Source organism: Hyposmocoma kahamanoa, unplaced genomic scaffold (assembly GCF_003589595.1).
Source record: "Hyposmocoma kahamanoa isolate Upper Pololo Valley unplaced genomic scaffold, ASM358959v1 65, whole genome shotgun sequence".
Lineage (NCBI taxonomy): Eukaryota > Metazoa > Arthropoda > Insecta > Lepidoptera > Cosmopterigidae > Hyposmocoma > Hyposmocoma kahamanoa.
Genome location: NW_020653853.1, coordinates 4,733,657 through 4,761,242, shown reverse-complemented (window position 1 = coordinate 4,761,242; position 27,586 = coordinate 4,733,657). Strand labels below are relative to the sequence as shown.

General features: G+C 36.6%; 1 protein-coding gene across 1 annotated transcript in view; it reads right to left on the bottom strand.

Moving 5' to 3' along the window:
* The window catches only part of LOC113231496 (dorsal root ganglia homeobox protein), a 149,959-nt gene that overhangs the window by 81,326 nt on the left and 41,047 nt on the right, over nucleotides 1-27,586 (bottom strand). Inside the window, exons 4-5 of the mRNA XM_026465822.1 lie at nucleotides 19,080-19,171; nucleotides 17,174-17,275 (exon numbers count right to left, since the gene is read on the bottom strand). Of these exons, the coding sequence (XP_026321607.1) occupies nucleotides 17,174-17,275; nucleotides 19,080-19,171 (194 nt within the window). The remainder of the gene's footprint in view (nucleotides 1-17,173; nucleotides 17,276-19,079; nucleotides 19,172-27,586) is intronic.

Sequence of the window (27,586 nt, the reverse complement as noted above, 5' to 3'; positions counted from 1 at the left end):
AATTAGGGAATGTCATCCACTTTCCGTTAACCGATGTTAATAAAACTTGACGAATAGAAGTAATCCAATCGGACACTTGTCGATGTCGGGTGTGTGTCAAATTTTGTTCGCCTGTTCTTGTTTTATTCATATTAATTTACAGCGCAAGGACGCGATGGGTGAATCTCACACCTCATCTCCTAAAATGTAAACTAGCGTTGCAATACCTCGGTTTAAAACAATAATGCAACTTACACTCGTTACCTCCGAAACGAAACACTATATCATTCCCGCTTGCACCTGTACACTGGAAATTACTCTAACTCTCTCGTAATTCGATCTCAATCGAGTTGACCTGCCTTATAAAGTCGCGTAATTGAAGTGATCGAAACATAGTTGCTTTTCATAGGAGTGAAAGAAACAGTTGCTCAGTGGACAGTGTTATTTTTTCTAAAGCAGGTTGTTTTGTCGGCCAAAACGGTCGTTTTCACCAACAGTTCCCAAAACTTCCTCTAGATACGGGACTTCCCTTATCTAAATTCATTTTCACCAAGCTAGGCTAGGCTTCCACGGACTAGTGTTTTCAAAAATAAATAAATAAATAAAAATCGCTTTGTATAAGACCTCTAATAGACTATAATGAGGCGATTTGTTTGGTCAAAATTAATTGAAATCAGCACCACGCTGATATATTTTTAACCGACTTTTTTTTAATAATAATAATTTTTACTTTCTCGGCAAAGTTTACACTGTACGCATACATTAATTGCACTGCCATTACAATAGTGTTGTAACTCAAAATGTTTGAAATTAACGATGATACTATTTCTGAACGTAAAATTTGATTATCTGCACGTCAATAACACCGTCGTTAAAATATTGTAAGAAACAATTAAAATAAGTCTATTTAACACAAAATGAGACAAAGTTTTTGCGAATTAGTTCTGGATAAGTCTTAATAAATAAAGTTTCTAAAAAATATTAAGTTGTTTTTTCCTTTTATTTGACAAGTAGGAAATTGTTTGGATGTCTGTAATAAATAAACTTTAACCTAAACATACATTTTTAATAATATTTTGTTGGAAGTGAGTAATTCGTTTCTCATCGATTACGAAAAAAATACACTTTTTGAGTTGATACACTATTGTATTAACAGCGCGATATGTTATAGACCACAATATTTGCAAAGACTGATGCCTGAACTAGGTTGATCCTGTATTTCAGGCCGCCAGGTCTCTACCTCCGTAAAAATCAATAACATTATAATTATAAGTACAGGCAAAATAGTGGATGTTGGTCAGACAAAATTTAAAATAAAGACTGAGTTAAAAAAAATTTTTAACCGATTTTGTTGATTCTTTTTGTGGGAAAGAGGGTACCTCATTATTGGTTCCATTTAAATTTGAAGAATATGTTCCATCTCCAAGGTTGGCAAACTAGTAAGAATCCGATTTCGCGCATTTTCCGATAACCAATTTCAATAAAACTTGGCAAATAGATGCAATTCCACAAACTTTTGAGGTCGGTTTTTTTTAATAAAAAAGTTACAATTATAGTATATTTTCGTATTCCTTCATTAACCAGTTTCATAAGGTAAGCAAATCGATGAGACTAATATTACAAAACGGGGAAAAAACGCTGTTAAACAATTTCAGAGGTATTTGCAGAACTACTTATCATACCAACGTTTTGGCTAGGTTGCACTGGCTGTGGTCACAAGCTGACTTTTTTAGATATCATAAAAAACCACGACTCAGTTTTAGAATATTAAAATTGTTTAATGATATTTTTTTTTTTTTTTTTTTTTTTTTTTTTTTTAAACACTAAGAATATTACAAAAATATATATACATCACACCCTTAAACCTACATTGGTTTGTCCGGGTGCTGCACGTTATTTCAGCTATGCATCGTTAGGAGAGGTTCGAAAAATTCGAATACGTTAACTAAATTTACCTGTTCGTAAAAGAGAATTGTGTGCTCTGTCTTTTGCTATTTGAAACGGATATTTGACCATTAGTCACTTAGCCGCGTATTAATCAGTGGACCCTGATACATAAGTTGACACGTCCCAGTGCCTGTAATTTTACCAGCACCCGTTCCATACAAAGCCGGAACGCGTCTTCAGCGTCGTATAGGCTTACATGTATTCACTTTCAACATCACACACAGGCTGTCGCATTACAGTTTCGTGGCAATGCGAATACCGTGTATGATTTAATGAGTGATTGTAACAAGTAGCCAGATTGTTACGTGAAAACTGTAACTAATCAAAATCAAAACAAATCATATGCCTGACTTTTTATCAAGTGCTTCCGCGACAATGAAACAAGCTTTTCAAGTTGTACTTTTAAAAAGTCCCTTCGTAAAAAACAAGTCGTGTTTTCACCCCTGATTTAATTTGAAGTACGAAAATGATTGATGGAGTGAGCTCTTGAGCGATTGAGTGGAGTGCCCTAAAAACTCCGAGGGCTCGCGACAGACGCGACAAAAACCTGCTGTTTTATGAAAATGTGCAACGTTGAAAGGCGAATTTAAATTGGTTGTTAATCTTATTGCGATTCTAAGTTTAATCGACGGGAAATGTACTATTACTAGAAAGTAGAAACTTAAAATACTACATGATTTTAAAGTGTGATACATAGGTACCTACCTCTATAGCGCTAAGACAGATAAAACTGAGCTTCATGATTGAGGCTTGCCTAGTGTGGTAAATATGAAATTGTAAACGTTTTCCGAGAAATAACTTTTATTTTATTTTTATTTTTTTATTTTATTTTCTTCTTTCTTTAGACAGCGGTTGACACAGCTACTTTTAAATAAACTGAGAACAACCGAGAAAAACCATGGATAAAGGCATAGATCAGTTCAGAAAACAACATATCAACCAATTTTCCATCAATTGTAAATGTTACTTTATAACTTTTCTAACATCGAGGCTCATTTGATCGTGCAGTCAAATTGTAATAGTTTTGTTGTAAAACTGAAATTAAGATTTAAAAGTGTGCCTGGCCTAAAAGACGCCCTGTATGGTTAAGGAAAGATCGAGAAGAGGAGAGGAAGAGGTCGACCTAGGCGCAACTACATAGATCTAATAAAGGAAAAGGCCGTTGATGTGTCATATAAGGAGGTCAAGCTGGCTTATAGGAGAGATAATTGGAAGATGCTCCAGGGACAAGAGTATAACTCTTAAGTTTGATGATGATGATGTAGTATTATTTAATATTTCGTGATAATATAATTGAATATTTAAATAATAAAAATTGCGTCCGATATTAGGTTACGGTTAAGTAGCAAAACTAATCTGAAAATCACTCACATAACTTTTTATTAGTAAGTGTAAAATTATGTAAATTATTTTACATAATCGTAAAATAAACTTACAGGTTAAATTTCATTTCATTAAATCAACAAATACAAGCGAATAAGTTGGTTCAGACACGTCGTTAGCGTTCGTCTCACGCGGGTAGGGTTGCCTCTCTCGAGATATCTATTCCCTGGGGAATATTCTTTATTAGTTATTACGCTTAGGTCTATTACGTGACAAATTTTATTATCATTTATGACACGGAGACTAGAGCATTCTCGTTTTACTGATACTTAATTTTAGAAAAAACATTAAAAAAAGTCGATAAGCGAACTCTGAGATAGATAATAGGTTTTTTATCCAATCCTTGCATAATAAGGTTTCTTAAAGTCGAAAATTAGGTAAACATGATTACTGTTTATATTGAAATAATTAAAATTATAAGTGTGAATAATTATTTTAAAGATCTACAGTAAAACATATTTGATTGTAAGCCTTTCCTTCGAATTAAACTGATATTGCAATTTAACATTATGCAATTGTGAATAGCGCCATCTATTTGTCACCAATATTCTATACAATACAATGACATCTAGTGGTCACATACAATACTACACTGAGCGGCACGGAATCTTGGCCAAGCACTAATCTCGCGTTTGCAAAAGTTTTAAATGTTTCTAATAAGTACTTCTCATGAAGGTGTGTAGAAAAAATGTTTACCCTCATTTCAAGAGGGCAATTAATTATTTTTGAGTGCACTGTCACACAATTTTTAAGTTTTAGTTGAAGCGGGTCATTTGGGCAATAAGGTTGTGGGATAAAAGTTTAAGGTTTGCAAAGTGTACCGTTAAGTTACCGACGTCTTGTGTTTTTGAGTGTTTAATACCATATTTAAAAGAGAAAATTTGTCAATAAAAATGCCCTTAACACCAACCCAAGTTGCACAGGCCGTAACTTTAATTGACCAAGGGCTGTCACAACGTGAAGTGGCTATCATTCTGAATGTGCCACGTTCTTCAATGCAGTATGCCTTAAAACGATACCAGGAGACAGGCCACTATACTCGCAGACCAGGCAGTGGTGGTGTTAGGTGCACATCGGCTCGGGATGACCGTTTCATTGTCAAATCAAAATCAAAATCCAAGTGTGGCCAAGTTTCCGTGCCGGTGAGTGTATTTATGTGCTAGGAATCAGTTATTACATTAATTTTGCTACGTATGAACACATATTTCATCAATCTACAATAAAACTACAGTTCATACTTCGGTTCATACCGAGAACTAAGCCTAACCGAGCTAACTAAACGATCCAGTTAAGTTATGTAAAATATGTTGCCCTTCTGCCGCCCTTCACCCCCGTACGTATCCACAGCATGACACGTCTCTACTTACTATGCATTTTTCTAGTTTAGCTTTGCATGCAACTACGTGAGCTAAGATAAGTTGGCTTAGCTTCGTTCGCTGTATGGCCTGTGCTTAACACCGCCGCACAACTTATTTCTCCAGTTACTTGCATTATTTTTAAATATTCTCTGTATCTAAAGATCTTCCTTTGTCAACTACCCGTCTGATAGCTATGTTGCCACTTCTTGTTACTTGCTATAACCACTCACCATTGTAATAAATATTTTATAGTTGTCCAACAGCCTCGTTTGATCGTAACAAGGTATAAACATTATGACACTTGACCAGTAGTAGGTACTTCCAAGCATTAATTATTAAACAACCTTTGACATGAAACAAAAAACAATAGTAAACATAATTAGCAACCCTAGCTTTGAACTTTGTTGAAGCTTCAAGCATCATTGTTTTAATGTGTTTTGTTTTACGCCATTGTTTTTACTGAGAGCCCTACGTCAATGTCGCGATGAGAATTTTCGGAATTATTTTTCAAGAGGACAGTCCTGTGAACGAGCGCCATACAAATGAACTTATTTTGATCCTATTTTGATTATTAGCCAGTGAAACTCAAAGACTTTCCGCAGACACAGACAAGGAACTTACAAAAAGATCGTGATTTGTCATTTTAAAATTACACGGACTCAAAGACGCGAAATTTTTTATCAAAATGGCGCAATCGGTCTCGGAGAGAGATACCTAACATAGCCCGTTTTACAGCTACATCTACACATATCCCATTTTGTTTGAAAGAATATCATATTACGAAATACCTGGTAGGACTGTGTTATTTACTTTTACTTTACTGTGGCATTGTCTTTTTTATAATAATTATTAAATGATGGAATTACATACAGTACGCTATTTATATATGAGTTCGTCCAAGTAATAAATTTAAGTATCGAAAGAAAGAAACGAGTGCGCACTTATGGCACATACAAAATATTTGGTTTTCAAAATGGATGTAAAAAGTCCTTTGCCATTAAATTTAAACTAGAATATCCCAAAAAGCTCTATCTCTATAATACGTATTTGACCAAAAATTGTGACACAAAACCAAGAGAAAAGCAACGACAATAAAAAGAACCAAAAACTATATACATCTTCATTCCGAAAGTGAAAAGGAAGTCCATGTACTTATACGTTTAGTGTACAAATATTAATCTTTTTAAGGAAAAAGACAAAATAACATCAGCGCGCTGCGTAAACGGATTTGAAAAATAAGCCATTTAGAGCATTAGGCTAAATTACGACATTTCGTTTAGTCGATTATTATAACACGGGAAGAAAGAGAAAAATCCTTTTCAGATGATAACCGATGACATATCAATATATATCAATATCAACTGACGGCACGAAGATGATCGTGCGCCTGGTGGTAAGTGACACGCCTGTCCATAACAGTTGCAGTGCCACTCAGAGCTTTAAATCGCAAAGATCTGAGGGGCACTGCCGCTGCGCCCCTCATCCTGAGACATAAGTTGACAAATCCCATGTGCCTGTAATTTCACCAGCACCCTTACCCTTCAAAACCGGAACGTAGTAATGCTAACATTACTGTTTGGCGGCAGAAATAGGTAAGGTGTCAGTACTTCCCTGAACGCACTCTTTCACAAGGATCTCTACTGCTTACAATCCTAGGTCTTCCAGGCAGTCCATATTTTTTAGACATCGTTTGATAAAGCTAAAGTGCACTGGGCCCAATGGACTGAGCTTTCACCTTCGAAATAAGTGCTAAGCATTCAGAGCCGAGGTCCTAGTATTTTAGACTTTTTGGTCTTTGCGCTGGCTCAGCTACTACCTACAAAACATCACCGAAGAAGTGTTTTGTACCTACAAAACACAAGTCGGCATTTGACGTCCCACTAGTATTACTAATTTACTTCGCTTTACACAAATGAACTTGTGAAAATATTTTGTCCAAAGACAATTGCAACAACCCATTAGTAACACCAGAACTTTCATGTTTTCAACCTAAAAAACAAGATTATATACTAGTTACGTATTTACACCAATTCCAGCAATTGCATCAAGCCGTTCTAATATTCAGCAGCGGTGGAAACCGGGTATAAATAACCAGTTACAGCCGGTTCGTGAGCGGCGTTCTCGTCGCCCGGTTTTAGGCAAATTGCACCCGCACCCAGACGTGTTTTATTTATGTCCGTACGGGTAAAAATTGCCCAATTTCGACGCCTGAACACGATGCTGATATCTGTTACTTTTTTCAGTCCATATTATTACGTATACGTGCAATGTTACGTTCAGTCTCTGTATGAAAAAGTTAAAAATTGCTCACTTCTTTATTTAAATAATATGTAATATATTATTTAGTCACTAGACTTTTTTGCAGTATAGATTATTCACAGTAGTATACATATTGCTATATTATATGTACTTTTGTTGTCTTTTTTCTAAAAATGTAAAAAAGAATTGTGGATATATGTATAACGTACACATTCAATAACTAAGTATTACTTTTAAATGTAATATTTTGTTGTTTGACAAACGGGCAAATGTTTCAACTTTACGTTCGCGTAAATAATAAATAGATATAACACATAGTAAATTAATATACACAGGCCAGCACATCAAGCTACACATTGACGTATCTTGTTCCGTTGCAATGGAGGCGATTTTGGAACAAAAATGTGTAGTCTGATGTGCCGTTGTCCGTGCATTCTTTAAGTTGTACATTTTACCATAACTATATAATGTGGATACTATCGAAAATAGAGAAAAAAACATTCAAATGAATCAGTGTTTCAAAAAGTAAACGATATGGATGACCTGTCATATTATAACAAACAAATTCATTTTGAAAATAAAACAAATTGATGATTGATAATAATATGACCAGATAGACAGCACAAAAGTAAATGTTCCAACGAACCAAAAATATCCACAGGAAAACCGCCATGTTAGTGTCTAAGTTTGCCGCCACTCAACTCAATCGACGTTCAACCTATAACCAATTTAGTCGTCGATCTCGAATCCACTTCCATTACTTAACTACCATTGTCAAAACCCACTCTAGTTTGGCAAAACCACCAAAACAGTTGAGAATTGAATGTCTACACATCCAAACATTAACGAACTCTGAATTTACTGTTTACTACATCCGTACAGTTCAAAATCGAGAATACAAAGAGGGTATGCGAAGGTCATGTTAGATTGGAAGACTGTAACGCGTTTAAGTCACTCATCTCGGAATGGTATTAAGGTATGAGGCAGTTACCTCCTACCCGCTCGGCCCCCTTGCGCACCTTTGGCACGTCCTATTGCAGTGCAACTTAGGGATGACTCTTCTATAACCATCAGTAAGCAATTCTCTCCTAGAAAAATTTACTCATCCGAAAAATATTTACAACGGGTCCACCACAAGAATAGTTCTTTTCTATTTTTTTTTAAACATTTCGTAGCTATCATGAACATGTGTTTTTTTTAAAGTAATAGTTTTTTTATAATGTCAAGTGACGGGTCGAACAACTCATGCGCCTGATGGTAAGCTACACGCCCGTCCATAACAGTTACAGTGCCATTCAGAGCTCTAAATTGCAAAGATCTGAGGGGCACTACCACTGCGCCCGTCATCCTGAGACATAAGTTGACAGGCATGTGCTTGTAATTTTACCAGCACCCACAGACATATATCTAGATAGACACCGCAAGTGTACGTACTTCGCGTGCTCAAAGTAAGTGAAATACACTTACGTGCCGCTGCTACACTTCAGAACGCGCTCGACCGTTATCGTAGATAAACACCAGTCGAAAACGTGAAAACGCAGGATTGTGCCATTATAAACTGCAAAAGCACCATAACTGTGGGTCAACTGATAAACAGGGACGTTTCCTTCCATGGGCAAGTGATTTTGTAGTCAGAAGATGCATCACTTCTTTTAAAAACAATTATTTTGGTTTTGTATGAATTTCGTGAAAACAAATATGCAACCGAGAGTATGCCTCATATTTGTAATACATTGCGGCTTTTACTTGGTGCGATATATTTGTGATCCCTTGTTAATGCGCCATGAATATCGAACGAACGCAGTTTTGTATAACGCATTCAGTTTCGTGGTACGGCCGTTTGTACATTTGTTTGGCCAAATTTAACATTTAGTGATGTAGGTATATACATTAGGCCACACTGTTCTCGATTCTGATCGATTTTGAAAACAAAGGGACGAAAATTATCATGACCTTAGCAATATTATAAAAATATTCTATAACTATTTTGTTATAACGTTTAGTAACGTTTCGTTTTTTTTTTCAGTTTTGTAGTATCTATTATCAGTAGTATCTGTAATTTCGATACTTTTTGCAGCACGTTGCCTCGAATGTCCGAATATAGTGAGCAAATAATTACATACATCGCTGGATATGTAGTACGGGTAATAGAAAAAAATATATAATGCAAAGAATTAACAGTGCGCTGTCTTTACAAAAACCTGGAGTTGGTCATATGTATGAGTTCGTTGCTTTCGAGGACGAAGGTGGTCTAGTTTATTCCACCGAAGATGCTATCCAAATATGCAGAGTAGCAGAGTTAGAAATCCGAGAAATAATAAACAAATCACAAAAATTTCACACGAGGTCGTCGTTAAGTAAATCTCCCCTGATTAATCAGATTTTACCATATTTTGTCAGCAGTAACATTTTCATTTATCTTGCCATTCATCAATTTGATCAAGTACCAACAAAAAATCGTCTAATAAAATTAATTAAGGCAGTCGCAAGTTCATATATTGACGTGCGTATTCATATTTAAGTTAATCGATAAGATCTTCTATTACAAAAATATGTTATATAATAAGCTAATTTTATTGGAACGACAATAATTTCAATATTTGAAGCCGATTAAAAATTAGTCTTAATTTTTTAAGTAATCAACATTTTTTTTAAATAAATAAAATAAAGGACTTAATTATCTTATTCTAGTATTTTTCTACTATATTATTATTACGACTACTTGTAATCAACAAATACTTGAACAAAAATTATTATATTTAGAATCGATTTAGAGCGAGCGGAAGGAGGTTTCCATCTCTAAATAGCTCTTGTGACGTCATAATGGGTACAAAAAATGTGGCACGCTTGGTTTTCATACAAATTGCTGTACTTGTGGAGTCTATCTAGATATATGTCTGTGCCAGCACCCTTACCCTTTAAAACCGGAACACAGTAATGCTGACATTACTGCTTGGCGGCAGAAATAGGTAATGTGGCAGTACTTCCCTGGACGAATTCTTTCACAAGGAGCTCTACTGGTACTAAAATTTAAATTTATAATCTGCGAGAAAATAATTATGGTCACATTATGCATAGAGCATCGAGCACCGCAGTTACACTGAGTTAGATGACAATGAACCTCCACTATGAACAGATTTATTGTTTAACCTTTATGGACGTTAGGACGGATGATGTGAGAGTTTAATTAAAAAATCAGCCAGATTGTTTCAGCGCTGTACCAGCCCTAAAAGAGCTTGATAATAAAATTGAGTCGGCTTTCAATTTGATTCGCATCCTCGTCCGGGCGGAGTGTCGGTGATAATTCGGCCGAAAAATATAAAAAGGCTGCCACGAGCTGTCCGAAATATTGGATTACTTCCACCACAGCCCTAAGTGGAACATACCTTTTGCAAAATTGTATCCTTTACATGATGATTGGGAAATTGTTTTATTATACGACTCAAGTTTTATTTCTAGTGACAAACATTTTCTGGGCCGTAATTATATTTTATATATAATTCCAATGTTAATAATTACTGATATATGCAGGCCAAAACCTATATTCATCAAATAGTTTACGTATTTTTCTTGTTGGCTGTGTCGTTTTTAGATTTTGCCACTATGAAGTTTAAGTAACGAAGCGTGTAGGTGCTGTTTTTAACTGACTTCAAGAAAAAGGAGGAGGTTCTGCATTCGACTGTATTTCTTTTGTATGTATGTTACGCGATAACGATTTGTGCACCGATTTTGATGATTCTTTTTTTTTTGTTGGAATGAGGGTACCTCAGTATTGATTCCGTTTAAATTTGAAAAAATATTCCACCTCTAAGGGTGGCAAACTAGGTGATGAATCCGGTTTCGCGCACTTTCCGGTAACCGATTCAATCAAACTTGGCAAATAGACGAAATTCCACGAATTTTTAGGTCGGTTTTTATGATATCAAGGGACGGGACGAACAAGTCGTAAGCGATACGCCTTCCTTTTACAGATGCAATGTCACTCAGTGTTTTACATCGCATTAAATCGATTATCTTTATCGGTACATGAATAATAATGTTGTTTATGTAACACTTTAAGTAAACTGCAGAGCTATTCAATTCATAATCATCATCTTTTTTTTAAATAAAAAGAAGCCCCGCCCAAGGAAACCCTGTGTCGTGGGTAACACACACAGACAATCACAAATCACACCCATACTCACGAGACAAATAAATGTACTTAGGACGTACAAATATTCCCGGCCCGGGAATCGAACCCGGGACTTCTGCGTGGCAGACCAGTATGGTATCCGTTCGGAAAAAAACCTGCCCAAGAAAACTCTGTGTCATAGGGTAACACACACACGGACAACCACAAACTATACCCAAACTCACGAGAGTAACAAGTGTAGGCCATACAAATATTTCTCTCGGCCCGGGAATCGAACCCGAGACCTCTGCGCCGCAGTGATCCGTTCATGTTAACCATAAAGGCAGATTCACTATCAGCCTTTATTTACCTATGGAAAGGGTTAATAACGCCATTCTCTTTCAGGATGTGGTTTGGAAGCTTCACACGTGCTGGTGAAATTATGTGCCTTGCTCTCTTCAAAACCGGAATGCAATAGTTCACACATTGACTGCAGAAATAGGTACTAACTGAGATGAAGCCCCAACGCTCCCAAGTAGAACTTGAAGTTGCTAAAGGTAAATTTTATTTAGAAAGTCTCCAAGTCTCTAAAGGCTCAATATGCCTTCACTTTCCATTCACGTAACACATTCACTCTGCATGCCAAAGTGAAGCCTTGCAAATAAATGCAAAACAAAACGAATTTCCTATAAAAAAACTTTTATATTGAACTTCAAAGCGATATTGCTTTTTATTGCAAATAAATGCGATTGAAAAATTTATTCGTGAAAATGTTTACTGGGTATCGGAGTCTTTATTTATTAACATTCTTTTATTTTCTAAACGCAGCTGTTGAGGAATCATAGTAAATAAAAAATATTGGTGAACTTTATCGAAATATCAAAGCACATGTATAACAAATTGAGTTCTTAGATTTTCGCGGATGCTACACGTTGGATATGAAACTATTTTTAACTGTTCAAAAAAGTAGGAGGTTCTCGATTGGATTGCATTTTTTTGAGTGTACGTTACGGAATTATTCCAACATTTACGAACCCATATAGATGATTCTTTTTTGTTGAAAAGGGGGTACTTATAGTCTCATTCAAATTTTAAGAAAATATTCTATCCCTGCGGGTGGTACATTAGGGGATGAATCCGGTTTATTGGATTTCACCCAGTTTCCGTTAACCGATTTCAATGAAACATGGCAGATAGATGTAATTGAAACTACTGTGGATATTATCAAACATAATCGAATCATGTTATTGACATGTGATTGTTGTCGGATCCTTGTATTTGTTTTTTTAACGACTTGTTAGCTGTAACGCCATCTATGAAAAATCGATGAAAGTATTTCGTTACCCAGTAGGTACCTTTAGAGCTACCAGCCCGGGCTAGAGATGTCGCTATTAATTGTAATTAAATTTTTATTCAATGTCAGAATAGTGGTGAAACCCACCATGATATTTAATTTTTTTGTGGAATTACTCCACTAGATTGTTATAATTATTAATGCAAAGACCGAACACTCAGAAAAAATACTTCGATCCGGCCGGATTCGAACCGACGTCTCCTAGCAAACCGTGTCAGACGCTAAACCAACTAAGCCACGGGAGGAACAAGCGGACCTCGCGAATTTTTCCATGTTCTTGTTGTCGGATGCTTGTATTTGGTTTACAACGACTTTTTTGCCGTAGCGCCATCTATGAGAAATCTATGGAAGTATTTCATCACCCAGTTAGATACCTTTACAGCTACCAGCCCTGTCTAGAGATTTATGGTAATGAAACATTCTGACGTTCAATAAAAATTCAATTTCAAAGATGTAGTTCTGATGATTTAAATAGCAGATAGATGACAGGAACTCCTCGACTGTCTACAACAAGTACCTTGTGTTTGGGTTCATTATGATTCGTTTTGTCAAGGACTTCCATAATTATGCGTTTCAGTTATCGAGGAGGAGACCACGGTAACAAACACATCCAAAACGGAGCTAACTTTTGACGTCGGTTTTTTTAATAAAAATACGTTATATTTATTTCGGTTCTAATTCGCGTTTCGGGATCCTTAACATGTCTTTTGGCCACAGCTAGGATTAGTAATCGACCATTTCAGTCTAATATTAATGCCAAACCACGCCACTCTGAACTTCTTCTTCTTCCTGTCCTTATACCACGCTAGGTGGGGTCGGCACAACAAGTACTTTTCTTCCACTCTCCCCTATCAGCTGTCATTTTCATTCTCACACCTTACTTATCCATGTCATCTTTCAAACAATCCCTCCACATTCATATCTAACACTCTTCTAGTCACATGACATTCTCCCCTCCGCATGACATGTCCATACCACGCTAACCTATTACTTCTCATCTTTTCCGTCACTGGTGCCACTTTCAAACTTCCCCTCATTACTCATTCTTTATCTTATTCTTTCTTACCTTTGATGTGCGTCAAGAAACCGACCAGATCGCGGTAACACGAGTTTGGGGTTTGCTGTATTTGTGGAATAGGCAAACAAGGCAATTACTTTGTCGCACATATCATCTACACATGGTGATTGTTTGCCAAATATATCAAATACGCAAATACAAATGGCCATGTGAAGTGACACCACAATAAATTAACACGATCCAACCCACTTTCACCTCTCTACAACCATGTAAGTAAAGTCGACAATTTACGTCGTGTCTGTAGACCATAAACCCGACAGCCAGTCGCCGTCGGCTCCAATGAGACTGCGAGGGTTCTTAGATGACGGCAACACTCGTAAATCATAGCTTTATGCGCTACCAAATATACCGCATAATTTTGTAGTAAAATTGAGTTTGGCAGAGACGTAAAGGTGTGTTAGTATGTGAATGGTAATACGTTTCATATGTAGCTATATAGTTTTATATATAATACGTTTTATTAATATTAGACGGCCTCCGTGGTCGAGTGGCTTGAACACCGGTTTTCATAGTGTCTCCATCTCTGAGGTCCCGGGTTCGATCCTCAGCCGGGTCGGTGTAAAAAACTAACTTTTCTATATTGTCTCGGGTCTGGGTGTTTGTGATAACGTCGTTGTTTCCGATTTCCATAACACACTTGTGTTATGGAAATCGGCAAAAAAAAAGCACAAAAGCACTTGCTTTAGCTACTTACTTTGGGTTCGGAGCAACGTATGTAATGTTGTCTAATATTTATTGATGTTGTCTAATAGGGTTATTTATAAAATACTAATAACTTCACAGGACTACATTGCTTACACCATAAACAACATAAACATGATAGTAGCAGTAGAGCGCCTTGTGACAGAGTTCGTCCAGAGAAATAATTGGCTTATTTCTCCGTAATGTGAGCATTACTGCGTTCCAGTTTTGAAGGGTGCTGGTGAAATGAAAAGGGTGACGGGTGCCCTGAGTGGCACTGCAACTGTTAGGGACAGGCGTGTCGCTTACCACCAGGCCCAAGCAAAAAAAAAAAGCAATTTTGTTATATGACTTTTTACGAAGCTTACCAAAAATAAACTCTAAAGATTTTATTGTACTATCTGACGATTTTTAGATCTATGTTTTTGATAGTAAGGTAGTCAGATGAAATAGGCAAGCTTTCTTTTGTTACCGCACAGAGTTATCACCGTTTAGAGCGATCTATTTCAATATTTTTTTAACATAAATGTAATCAATATACACACGCTTGGCCACGATCTCACCTGATGTTAAGCAACGAGGTGACCGATGATAGGACGCGTTTGCCTAAAAAATGCCTATTCACTCCAGCCTTGATTAGCCCCAAATTGTACTTTTCGGTAAACACAGATGTTGGTAGAGTATTCCATTCCTTTGCCGTACGAATCAGAAAGAAGGAAGCAAAGTGCTTAATGCGAATAGATGGTATATCAACGACATAAGGATGGAGTGTTCCAGACTTTCTAGTCGACCGAAGGAGGAACGGTGATAGAGGAATTAAATTGAAAAGTTCCTGAGCCCACTCCCCGAAATGTATCCGATACAAATTCTTTATTTTTGTACGAAAGTAAACTCTAAAGAATTATTAAAAGTTATGGAACAAAAGTTGTTGTTTATGGTGTTTGTAAGTGCGAGTTGTTAATATTTTACAAATTATAACCCTGTATACAAACATTACTCATCGTCCACCCGTTATGCGTCGCACTGCTGGGTACGGATCTTCTTAAAGGAATACTAGCCCAATGCTTTTTCCGATGTGCAATCACGATGTTTTTGTTCACCGTGGAAGTAATGCTACTAAAAATTCGTGAGTATACATAACTTATAAATTAAAAACACCATTCCACTGGGATTCGAACCGTCTACATCACAACTGAGAAGCACCCGTTCTACTACTGAGCTACCATCGTTCACACCACTATACACATTGGAAATAATAATTTGCTATCGTATTTTGTCGGATACGAACGTATTTATGAAGTTTCACATTAGTGGACATAAATACTAATAACTAATATCTAATCGTCAATAGCATTCGGGACTAGTCGTGGTTTCCGAGTGTTCCCGATGGCAAATGATTATTCAGTACATCTGCTACAGCGTAGGAAATGTCTACGCATCTCGAATTGCTACGTTCCAGACATTGCTTCCTTCACACGCATGCTTTCATACACTCTATATTCTTGGTAGGTTTGATCTGATTGAGATATGTATCCAAATTTTCCCCAAATTTTAGGTATCTAAATTTATTTATCTACTAAGTTTTCTTTCATTGATTTGATTGTACTACATACCTAGTTTATGTTGCTTATGATTAATAATTCGTTTTAATAAATAAACATGGCTACATATTATGATATGGAAACTCGAGGCTGGCGTAACTGGCGTATAAGTAGCATGCACGAATGTCTACCATAGTTATAATATTCAGCATAATAATAGACAATTCCCGGATGATTACATTAAATTTTTCGTATTTTTTAGTCTGTAGCGTAATATATAAGTAACTTTTGTTTTGAAGGCAATTTTGGTAACTTTCAAAAGTTGACACTTTTAACAATTAACTACATTTGTTATTCATGGGAAATAAAACTATTTTTCCGGATTTAATCGCGTACATTTGTTTTTTCAAACAAACCGACGTTTCGGGCTCTTTACAGGTCCCATGGTCACGGTATATATGTAACAATCGCGAAAACCTAAGAACTCGATACATTTGTTATTGTAAATCCTGATAAGTCTACGAACGCACATATTAGACAATAAATTAACTCAACAAACAAAATTAAATCAATCAATTACCGGTTAAAACCTGATTTATTTGAGCGTAAATAATTGTTTTTTTGTTATTTAGGATTTAAGCGAATATAATAATAAAATAATTAAAAAAAAATAGACTCAAGAACCCTGACAACTCTGTGGCAATCATGACCATCTTTGACCTAAACTAATCTATTATGATGATAATGACGTGATTGTTGTATAAGTATTAGAGCATTTGCGCACTACATTCAATTCGTATCAGTTCCGAATCCCGAATCCGAGAGAAGACGGTCCGAAATTGTGTCCGAAGTGTCATTTTATCTCATCGAGTATATAACCAGAAATAGGAACAAAATAAGGGCCATATATTCCTGGTAACACATTAGCGATACAGCTCTTATAAATATCAACTCTCGTTTGCACTGAAATATAGACAGGCCAACTACTGAGCTGTGTGTATGTCTCCGTATATTCCAAAAAGTATTCTATACTTATTGTAATAAAGATAATATCTCTAACAATGCTGTTCTGTTCTATTCGGTGGTATGGGCAAAACAGCAAAACATCTAATTACAAAACAAACGGAATCACCTTTCATCGGTAATTAAATATGTAATTTTGCAATTTTCGTCCATTATAGCAAAGCTCAAGTTAACTGGTCGATTTGAAGTGAAACAGTTGAGTACACCCATTGACGACACCCGTCAATTGTTTCGAACTCGGGCTAGCCAATCGTCTCTATTTCTGGTTATATACTCGATGTTTTATCTCTAGGTGTACAAGCGATATTTGTGTTTTCTCGGATTGGAATCGGACTTAGTGCACAAGCGACATTAGAAGTAGGTCCGAGTTTTCTAGATTTGTATAGTCTTGGATTCGGAATGAACACGAATGGGATGCCAGTAAGTAAACACGCTTACGGTCAAACTATGATAGCTTACCTGAACTCTAGCTTCAGTGAGATTGATCTTCAAAGCAAGGTCCTCCCGTGTAAACACGTCAGGGTAGTGCGTCTGCGCAAACGCTGTTTCCAATTCCTCCAGCTGAAAAGAGTTTCATACATTGGCAAAAGTTTGTGAAAACACGTTGCACTCGCCTCAATTTGACATAAGCGTTATGCCATATCTAAATTTATTATATCATATTTACATTTTTTATTGAATTGATATTAAATTATTTTTTATGTGAAATTACTCCACTAGTTTGTTATAATTATTAATACAAAGATCGAACACTTAGGAAAAAAATCCTTCGACCCGGCCGGATTCGAGCCGACGTCTTCTGGCATACCGTGCCAGACGCTATACCAACTAAGTGACGGAACGCACTAGCGGACCTCATGCATTTTTCTATGTGTTTGTTGTCGTATCTTTGTATCTGGTTTTTCAACGATTTTTGTTTTTCAGCCATAGTGCCATCTATGAGAAATCTATGAAAGTATTTCATGGCCCAATTAGATACCTTTACAGCTACCAGCCCCGGCTAGATCTCGCTATTCACTGTATTTAATTTTTTATTGAATTGATATTAAATTTTTTTATGTGAAATTACTCCACTAGTTCGCATATTATTCTGCTAATTATTAATACAAAGATGGAACACTCAGAAAAAAATTCCTTCGATCCGGCCGGATTCTAGCATACCGTGACAGACGCTCTACCAACTTAGCCAAGGAACGAACCAGCGGACCTCAGGAATTGTTCTATGTGTTTGTTGTCGTATCTTTGTATTTGGTTTTTCAACGACTTTTTAGCCGTAGCGCCATCTATGAGAAATGGATCGGTTCGAATCCGGCCGGATCGAAGGATTTATTCTGAGTGTTCGATCTTTGTATTAATAATGCTAACTAATTGTTAAAAAGTAAACACCTCACCTGGTTAGCAATCTGAATGATTTGTGAGTTGAGTTGATAAAAGAATAAGCTCATAAATCAATGAAAAAATGCTAATGAAGTCCTAAAATCTTATTGTACTACATCGACCTCATCGTCACTTTCCATCATGTGAGACGGAGGTCAAATGCGCACTTATTTTTTATAAAAAAATAATTAAATTTCGCATATAAATTCCGAGAAACTCAGAGGTGGGAGCCCGGATTCGAACCCACGACCCTATGCTTGAGAAGCAGTAGGTGAAACCATTAGGCTACCAAGGCTTCATTATATATTACTAAAGAAAACAATAACTGAATGTGTCTCAGTCATAAGTTTTTTTTTACTTATTTCGTTTCATCTTTCAAAAAACGAAAGAAACCCTCACTTTATCCCGTTTAGATGATTATAAACAACCGTACACAGCCAATTCACGACCATTATAAATAGTAACGTACAATTATGTTATATATTAACGTACAAATTTCGTAATGAAAAAATGAAAACTATGTTCAAATATCAAAGCCGTCTTAGAGCGAAAACGGCTCGTCGACGGCCTTGTTCTCGTTCACTCAATATGACCGTCAATGTGCGGGGCGTGGTGCGGTATCCAAAGCTAGGGAGGGGCGGAGAGTGTCCGTTCTCATTACTTATTTGTTCTCTGCCTATAATGTATTCTCATGCCCATCAATACGAACAACAACAACAACATACTAAATATTTATAAACCTATTGGACACAAATAAATGTAGAAATATCACACTATTAACGCTAAGTTGCAGAATACTACGATAACAAAAAATTGACGTGTGACTATGCGTGTTTTATTTTAAAAATATATACATACGTAAGAAAACGGATGCTTGAAAAGATCCGCTTGCTCTTCTCGTCGCTGTAGGCTTAAGTCTTACTATGCAATTAATTATGCAATACTGCGTTATTGTATAAAAGCAGCGGTATATTACTGAACTACCTACCTGCTGCAATGTGAATGTGGTGCGATTGCGCCGCTGTTTCCGACGTACGAACGTATCATCGTGTATCGCCGGATGGTACGAGTAGCTTGCATCTGAAACAGATACGAACAATATAAGACTACAATTACAATATTACATAATAAAATCACACAATTCTACACGTTACGACCACTTATCTCTTAAAACAGACCGATAGAAGAGGAGACACAAACGAGTTGTTGTAACTTAAAACATTGTTGCGTTTTACAAAATGTTTAGACTTCTACAAGGAAGTAATATAGGGAATTTAACGCCTGAATAATTACATTAATTCCACATGACATCCTTTCTTTTTATTACATTATAAGCAAAAAGCATTTAGGAACGTTTGTGACAGTCTGGTGTTCGAAATAGGAGTCCCTGTATGACGGATCACCAGCCCTTGCTTCTACCTTAGACTATGGAAACTAAGGCTTCTACAGTTGGATTGTCAGTTCTATGATTGCATAGATTTTAAATATCTTGGTATTGTCATAGACAATGCGTCATGCTTTCATTCGCATATTAAGGGAGACGTACCAAATATCGGATACTTTTTGAACATTCGAAAAAAACTAATATAATATTTAAGTATGTGTATTTATTGCAGTCACAGTCACTGTCTATCTAAAGACTTTACATTAGAATATCCCGTACAGGGTATACTATTTAGTATTGTATATCCAGTATAGGGTAAGCTCTATTAGCCAGGTCATGTATTTAAATGATCCTTTTAAATTTGCAAACGCAGTAGGCAAAAAAATCAAAACGATCATCATTTTTAATGATCCCCATCGAAACAAATAATTAAACATTTAAATATGAAAGACACTATACAACCATTGCTGTAGGTACCCCAATATCGGATATCTAGTATTATGGATACCGAAGTATCCAATATTGAGGTAACTACCTACTTGTACAGTAAATGGTTACGAAAATTACTGAGCAATTATCGCTAAAATGCGTCAAGTTCTGTATTCTAACTATGCGCTTAGCTCAGCTAGCAAACTTACAATACTTTAACAACATTCTGAATTCAAGATCTGAAAAAATCCTCGAACGGAAAAATACACTTTAAATGTTGACAGCGAACTGAAGGCAAAAATGGTGCAGACAACTAACAAAATATTGGTAACTTACATTGACGAAGTAGTTTTAGTTTTTAAATAAAGGTGGTGTTGTTTAGTTTTCATGATAGCGGAGTATCCAGTATTGTGCACGTATCCAATATTCGGTACGTGTCCCTTACTCTGCTCACCAAACGGTTACGGACGGAAACTTATATATGTTTTAAACGCTTATATAATTACAACTTTTTTTATGTTACCAAGTGAAGCGAACAACTCGTGTGCCTGGTTGTAAACGACACGCCTGTCTATAGCAGTTACAATGCTACTCAGAACTTTAAATCGCAAAGATTGGAGGGATACTGCCGCTACGCCCGTCACGCTCAGACATAAGTTGACAAGCCCCATGTGCCTCACAAACCCGGAACACAGTAAGCTTCACACTACCGCTGGGCGGCAGAAATAGAAAAACTATTTATTATGCATTTGTACACTCTTTATTAGTTTAGTTCGTAGGCAAATAATAAAAAAAAAACACTATCCGGTATGGTGGTGTATACTCTTTTGAACTTGGTTCACGGTCTTCGTTGATGTAAATAATCGATGTTTAAATAGAACAATAAGAATCCTAGCAACGCATACAAACATGTGTAGGTGAACCATAAAAATGAATCATCCAAAAGATTTTGCGTTAATGCACACGTTTATCAAAATTTAGCTACTCGGACCAACAAATTGCCGACAAGCACGCATTAAGTCGGTGAAGAAATTGGCAAGAAGGCCATCAATAATCAATTTAATTTGCTTTTTTTAAAGTGAATGGACGTGCTCTTGGCCACTACTAAGTCCTGGAGTAAAAATAGGGTCTACAATGAAACGAGCTCGCCTAAATGATGCCTATTCAGTCGCACTTTAAAATACTCGCTCATAATAATACAATACAAATATTCTTTATTGCACACGGACAAATACATAATAATACAAAATAGTAAAAATGACAGGTACAACAGGTACCTACAACTTATTGGTAAATAGCAATCTCTTCCAGGCACCTTCGGGCTACAGGAAAAACTGTAAGGTAAAATTATTTCAGGGCGCAACAGAACACACATACTGCACATATACAAATCAAGAATATAATAATAATAATAATTAAAATTATACCGCTTCTCCCATTAAAATATTTAAAATAATCTTTTAGGCCTTGGGAGACGCGAGAGTCTAAAATAGATACAATAATAATAATAAAATACTAAATAAAAATAATAATGAAAATAAATAAATTTAAAAAACATACATATAATTACATAAATTGATGATTGTACGAAACACGGTAATAATATCAATTTACACAAAATTTAAAACAGGTAAGAATAGGAGAAAAGAATAATAATTAAAGTATGATCAATGAGCTTTGAGTAAACTTTTGAAAGAATCAACAGACTTAGCGCGTCTGACCGATTCAGACAGGGAATTCCACAGTTAGATGCTTCTAACCTTGAAGGAGTTAGAATAAGAAGAATGGATAGGATAATTTAAAGAAAGAGTAAGAGAAAAGGTAAGGTGCGACTAAGTGTAATGCTAAGATACACGAAACAATCTTTGAGCTATGGAGGAGAGGTGGGATTAAAGAGAACAGAGTATAGAAGGGATAAAATGCGAAAATCCTACGATGACGAATGGATAACCATACAAGTTAGGATCGAAATTCTGAAACGCCAAATTTACGCAACCCAAAAATAAATCTAATGCATAGATTATGCAACCGCTCCAGCTTATTAAATACACCCTTAGACAAGTTTGTAAAACCTAGGAAACCTAAGAAAACCTTGCGAAAACCTAAGAACTCGATACCTACTATAACCTTTGTTTTATAACAAGTGCGCATTTGACCTCCATCTCACCTGATGGAAAGTGACGATGAGGTCGAGGATGCACACCTAAATAATGCCTATTCACTCTCGCCTTGAAAAGGTCCAAGTTGCGTACGGGGAACAAATCTGCAGGCAGGGAATTCCACTCCCTAGCCGCTCGCCATATAAATGTGCTTCGTGCGAATCCGGGGAATATCACAACATAGGAGTGGAACCCCAGCCCACGTCTAGTCCCCCGATGATGGAAAGGGGAAAGCGGAATCTTATTATACAATACTATAATCTAACTATAATAATATAAACATAACTGCCTCCGTGGCTGAATGGTTACCATGTTGGACTGTTCCCGGTTCCCCGAGAGGACCCGGGTTCGATTTTCGGGCCGGGAGAAATATTGTATGATCTACATTTATTTCTCTCGTGATATTGGGTGCAATTTGTAGTTGTCTTTGTGTCCATGGCGCCCGTGATACAGGGTTTCCCTAGTGCGGGCCTAAAAGTGTGTGTGTTATTATTATTTTATTATTATAATTGGTCTACTAAAATTCTGACGTGTGCGTAACCGATAAATGGGCAATAAGCTATATATATTTCTGTAATTGTGCAAATAAAATCATTCAAGTATTTGCCTACAGTCTGCTTTACCATGGAAATATACTCGTAGCACTTTGTGTGACCAGCCCATAAATAAATTGGGGGCCGGAAATAGCAGCCATTGCGTAAAGTGCCAAATCACCCCTCCGCTTATCTATTGATGGTGTTTCTATTACCACACAGTGTCTATAGATTTTGTTATTTAGCGCACTAAATATAAAACCATTATGTTTCGCTAAGAAAGATGTTAAATACGAGATTTAACTTGGACTGTTTTCTCTTTTATTTAAATGTATATTACAACTGACAAATCCAACATCATTTCCCAGAACTTATTGTATTAAATATCTGGGTGTACACATTGATAAATGAAAAAGCTCCGACACTCAGCTGAGCGAAGCACATTACTTATGGTTTATCAGGGCCTCTGTAAATCAGTAATAACATACTGCATATCATTCTGGGGTGGTGCCCATAAAGCCTCGTTACTCAAACTTGAAAGAGCCCAAAGACCTATCTTAAAAGTAATGATCCACAGACCATTTAGATACCTTACAATCCAGATATACCAGGATTGCCACGTTCTGATAGTGAGACAACTCTTTGTGCTCCAAATTATTGTGCGCCATCAATCTTCTGTCTCGTGGGCTGACTTAAATTATACAACTGGAAAAAAAAAAAACAGTATGCACGCAAATACCCTATATAACCATATTTGTGAGCAGATAGTACAAGTGTATAAGCTCATTTTTGTATAATAAAATAGATTAAAAAATTCAATTAGCTCATCTCAATAAATTTGAACTGAAAAATAAACTCTTTACGTTTTTGGTCAAGCCGTTTTGGCAGATTATAATAGTGAGGTCAAATCACAATTCATTATCGAAAAAAATTGTATCAAGTGCGAGTCGCATCTATAAGTTTTTAGATTGATAACTAGTAATCGCAAGGGATAGCTGATTAAAAAGTTTTAATAAAACGAAAATAATGTTTACTAGATATATCGTCAATTCGAAACTGCTTTGTTTTGCATTGAGCTTTGACGCGAGTTTGCCGGAGGTAGAAGATGTGCTGGCCAGCGATCCCATAAGTGACGATCGTTTTAGATTTCATTTTTAAAAATTTCGAATTTCGATAAACAAATGCCGAGTTGTGTTGTAAAATAATAAATACCTCCATAAATTTTGCTGCACGTCACCATTGACAACAATGTATAGCAATTAGCTCCTTCAACGGTAGTTAGGAATTAATACGAAACTTGATGTGCGGACAAACGTCAAAACAGCCATCATAGTGTGATGGTACTTTAGTTTGTTTTATTGTTAAACAAATCAGCGTAATTGACATTTCTCAAAAACAAAAACGTCAGGGGCCAATGTCTGAAAAATTAGGGCAGATTTATAGTCTACTTAAACATGTGATGATGTGTTGTTTGGTTAGTAATTAAGTTTACATTTTATTTTTATTTCAAACATTTTATCGTATTCTGGGGAGCGAGCAATAAACATGACTCTATAACCCAACGTACATATTTCACTCTATCACTTTCGTCCATCCCAAATAATATGAGACTATTGCCACCCTACAGGTTGACGTTTTAACGATAGTGAGGGCCGGTCAGCAGTAACTTTTCTATTACGTGATAAAGTCTCATACAATTCTCGCCCTAATACTTGTCAGTTCATACATTACCAGCTTTAATAGCTGTCGGGAGAGATAATCGCGTTTGTGTTATTAGTAGCTCGATTTATATCGGTTTATTGATGTTGTTTTTAATGATAGCATGCATCACTAGACAGGACGAACAAGTCTTGCGTCTGGTGATAAGCGACACACCATAGCGTTGCCGTGTTACTCAGAGCTTTAAATCGCAAAGATGGCACCTATTTTATCGATATAACATACAGACCAAAAAATGCCAAATACATGATTTTGTAAAAAGGTTTGTTTTGAAAAACACACTAATTCGTACCCTTGGCATATTAAAATCATATGTCATCATACGTCAAAAATGCTTTGGTCACTGAAAATCCAAAAAATAATACAAAATAAATAAAGCAAATGTATATGTGAAATTTTGTAACTCTCCATTTTAAGCGTAAAAAACCTATAATTTCGTTCGTAGAGTCACTAAACCTACTATTGTTGGGTAATTTTCCGAAAACATTCAAATAGTGGAAAAATTTCTGAAAAATAGGTATAATTCGAAGGCTCATTTTTTTATGCTCATTATGTTCTTTATTTAAAAATATATTTTGAAATTTTATTTAATGTAAATTATAAAATAAAATTGTGTAGTTAAAAGCAAGTTAGAGAAAAACGACATTTAAAATTATTGGACAACAGCGATAAAAAAACTTCTTTAATGGCTCCATCGTTTTCGTTCAAGAATTCCAGCTTTTGGCAGGTATCAACGTCAAATTCGGAAAAATATAGGACACATTTAGGAAAAATATCCGGAAAAATATTTATTTTATAAAATATGATTTTTTTAATGGGATTTTTTCCGTAATCCAACAGTAGATAAACTAACTTCTTGTAAAGTTGTCATTTTGCAGATGTGGCCTTATTAGACCAAGGGTGCTAATTTTAATCAATTATATTAAGTTTATGAAAATTCAGACAAAATAAATTTGATAGAGGTTAAAATTAATGCAAACATTAAAAGGTATCGAAATGCTTCAAATTGCACCAATTAGTGCACTCCATTAGTCGGCGTGTGATTCAAAAAGAGCGAACAATTTGTCAGTGCCTCTTAAAACAACCGCATTTAATTGATTTCGGTAAATCATTCAGAGCAAAACAAGCACTATGAATTTCAATATTTTAGATATTTAACTTTTATCAATTAATTAATTATTTTAACGACTTCGACGACTTCGCTTGCCCGGAAGTTAGCACAGTGGACGCTTTATATGATCAACACAACACAACAAAAAAACGAACTCTTCAAAATAAGTTCTGGTCTATACGTTCTGTTAACTGCCTCCGTGGCCGGACGGTTACGCCGGACGGGAACGGTTACCATACCGGACTGCCACGCAGAGATCCCCGGGTTCGATTCCCGGGCCGGGAGAAATATTTGTATGGCCTACATTTATTTCTCTCGTGAGTTTGGGTGTAATTTGTGGTTGTCTATGTGTGTGTCCATGGCACCCGCGACACAGGGTTTCCCTAGTGCGGGGTTATGTTGAGTGTGTGCGTTATTATTATTATTATTATTATAGAGCCAAAAAATATATTTCGTTGTTCTGGTACTTATAATAAAATCAACTAATCTGTGTAGATGTCTAACACATTAATATCGGCAGTAGTCTCCTTGTGAAAGGGTTCGTGCAAGGAAATACTGCTTACCTATTTCTCCACCAAGTGTTATTGTGAGCATTACTGCGTGCCGATTTTGAACGATAAGGGTACTGGTGAAATTACAGACCCCTGGGACTTGTCAACTTATGTCTTAAAGCGGTAACACATGGCGACTTTTGGCTGTGATGCAAACGTTAATCATCTACCTTTAAACACGCGCGCAATTTTCATCGATACAGACGCGCGACTGCATCGCTACATCTGGAATTTATACGCAATTGATGCAGTCGCCTATAAATCTCCTCGGATCTTTACGATTTACAGTTCTGAGTGGCACTGCAACCGCTAGGGACAGGCGTATCGCTTACCACCATGCGCAGGATTTGTTCGCCCCGTCACTTAGTAACATAAAAAAAAATTGTATATATTGTAACACCTTCATTGCTAACTACATTTTTCAGGGTTTTTAGGCCATAGACGACCACACTGGTCCAATTCGGGTTTGGGACTTAACACGTTTTCCGAGGTCACAACCCTCTCACCTTCACCGGAAAGCTCGTGGTAAATAATTTCAGCGATTTTTCAGCTAATGAATATCTCATATTCTTGAATTGGTACTGGCTTACTTTTTAGCAAAACGACAATGCGTTTCGAATGAAAAGGTACCGAGTATCTATTTAAATTTCTATTTCTTTTTTTATGTGAAATTACTGCACTAGTTTGTTATAATTATTAATACAAAGATCGAACACTTAGAAAAAGATCCTTCGATTCGGCCGGATTCAAACCGACGTCTTCTAGCCAATAGTGCCAGACGCTATGCCAACTAAGCCACGGAACGAACCAGCGGACCTCATGATTTTTTTTTTGTATGTGCTTGTTGTCGTATCTTTTATTTGATTTTTCAACGACTTTTTTTACATCTATTTGCCAAATTTATTGAAATGTGTTAACGGAAAGTACGCGAAACCGGATTCATCCCCTAGTGAGCTACATCGAATCTGTGATCAAAACAGCCTCACGGAAACTCGGAGTCCTGAACAAGGTGCGACGATTTTTCACGCCGGACCAGTTATGCCTGCTGTACAAAACACAGGTCCGGTCTTGCGTTGAGTATTGTTCGCACTTGTGGGACGGCTCCGCCAAGTACCTACTCGATGCCTTGGATAAATTACAGCGTCGTGCTACTCGAATTATAGGCGACGAAGAGGTCTCATCACGCCTTGAACCTCTGCAACTGCGTAGAGATGTTGCATCGCTTAGCGCCTTTTACCGCATGTACCATGGTGAGTGCTCTGAGGAGCTGTTCAACCTCATCCCCCCTTCCCCGTTCCTCCTCAGAAGCACGCGTGCTGGCCTTCGTAGTCACCGTTTCACTACCTGCCGCATTCCATCGCGTACTAAAAGGTTCGGTGGCTCCTTTCTCTGCCGCACTGTTGACAAATGGAACTCCCTTCCGGCACATGTCTTCCCTCCCTCTTATGATATGGGGTCCTTCAAACGAGGCGTGAAGAGGCATATTGTAGGCAGGCAGGGTGGAGGCGGCTAGTGCAGTGAGGATTCCATCGCTGCACTAGGTTCCTTCGCGTTTGGATACCACTTTCCACTTAACATCAGGTGGAGTGGAGTCATTTGCCTGTCAGGT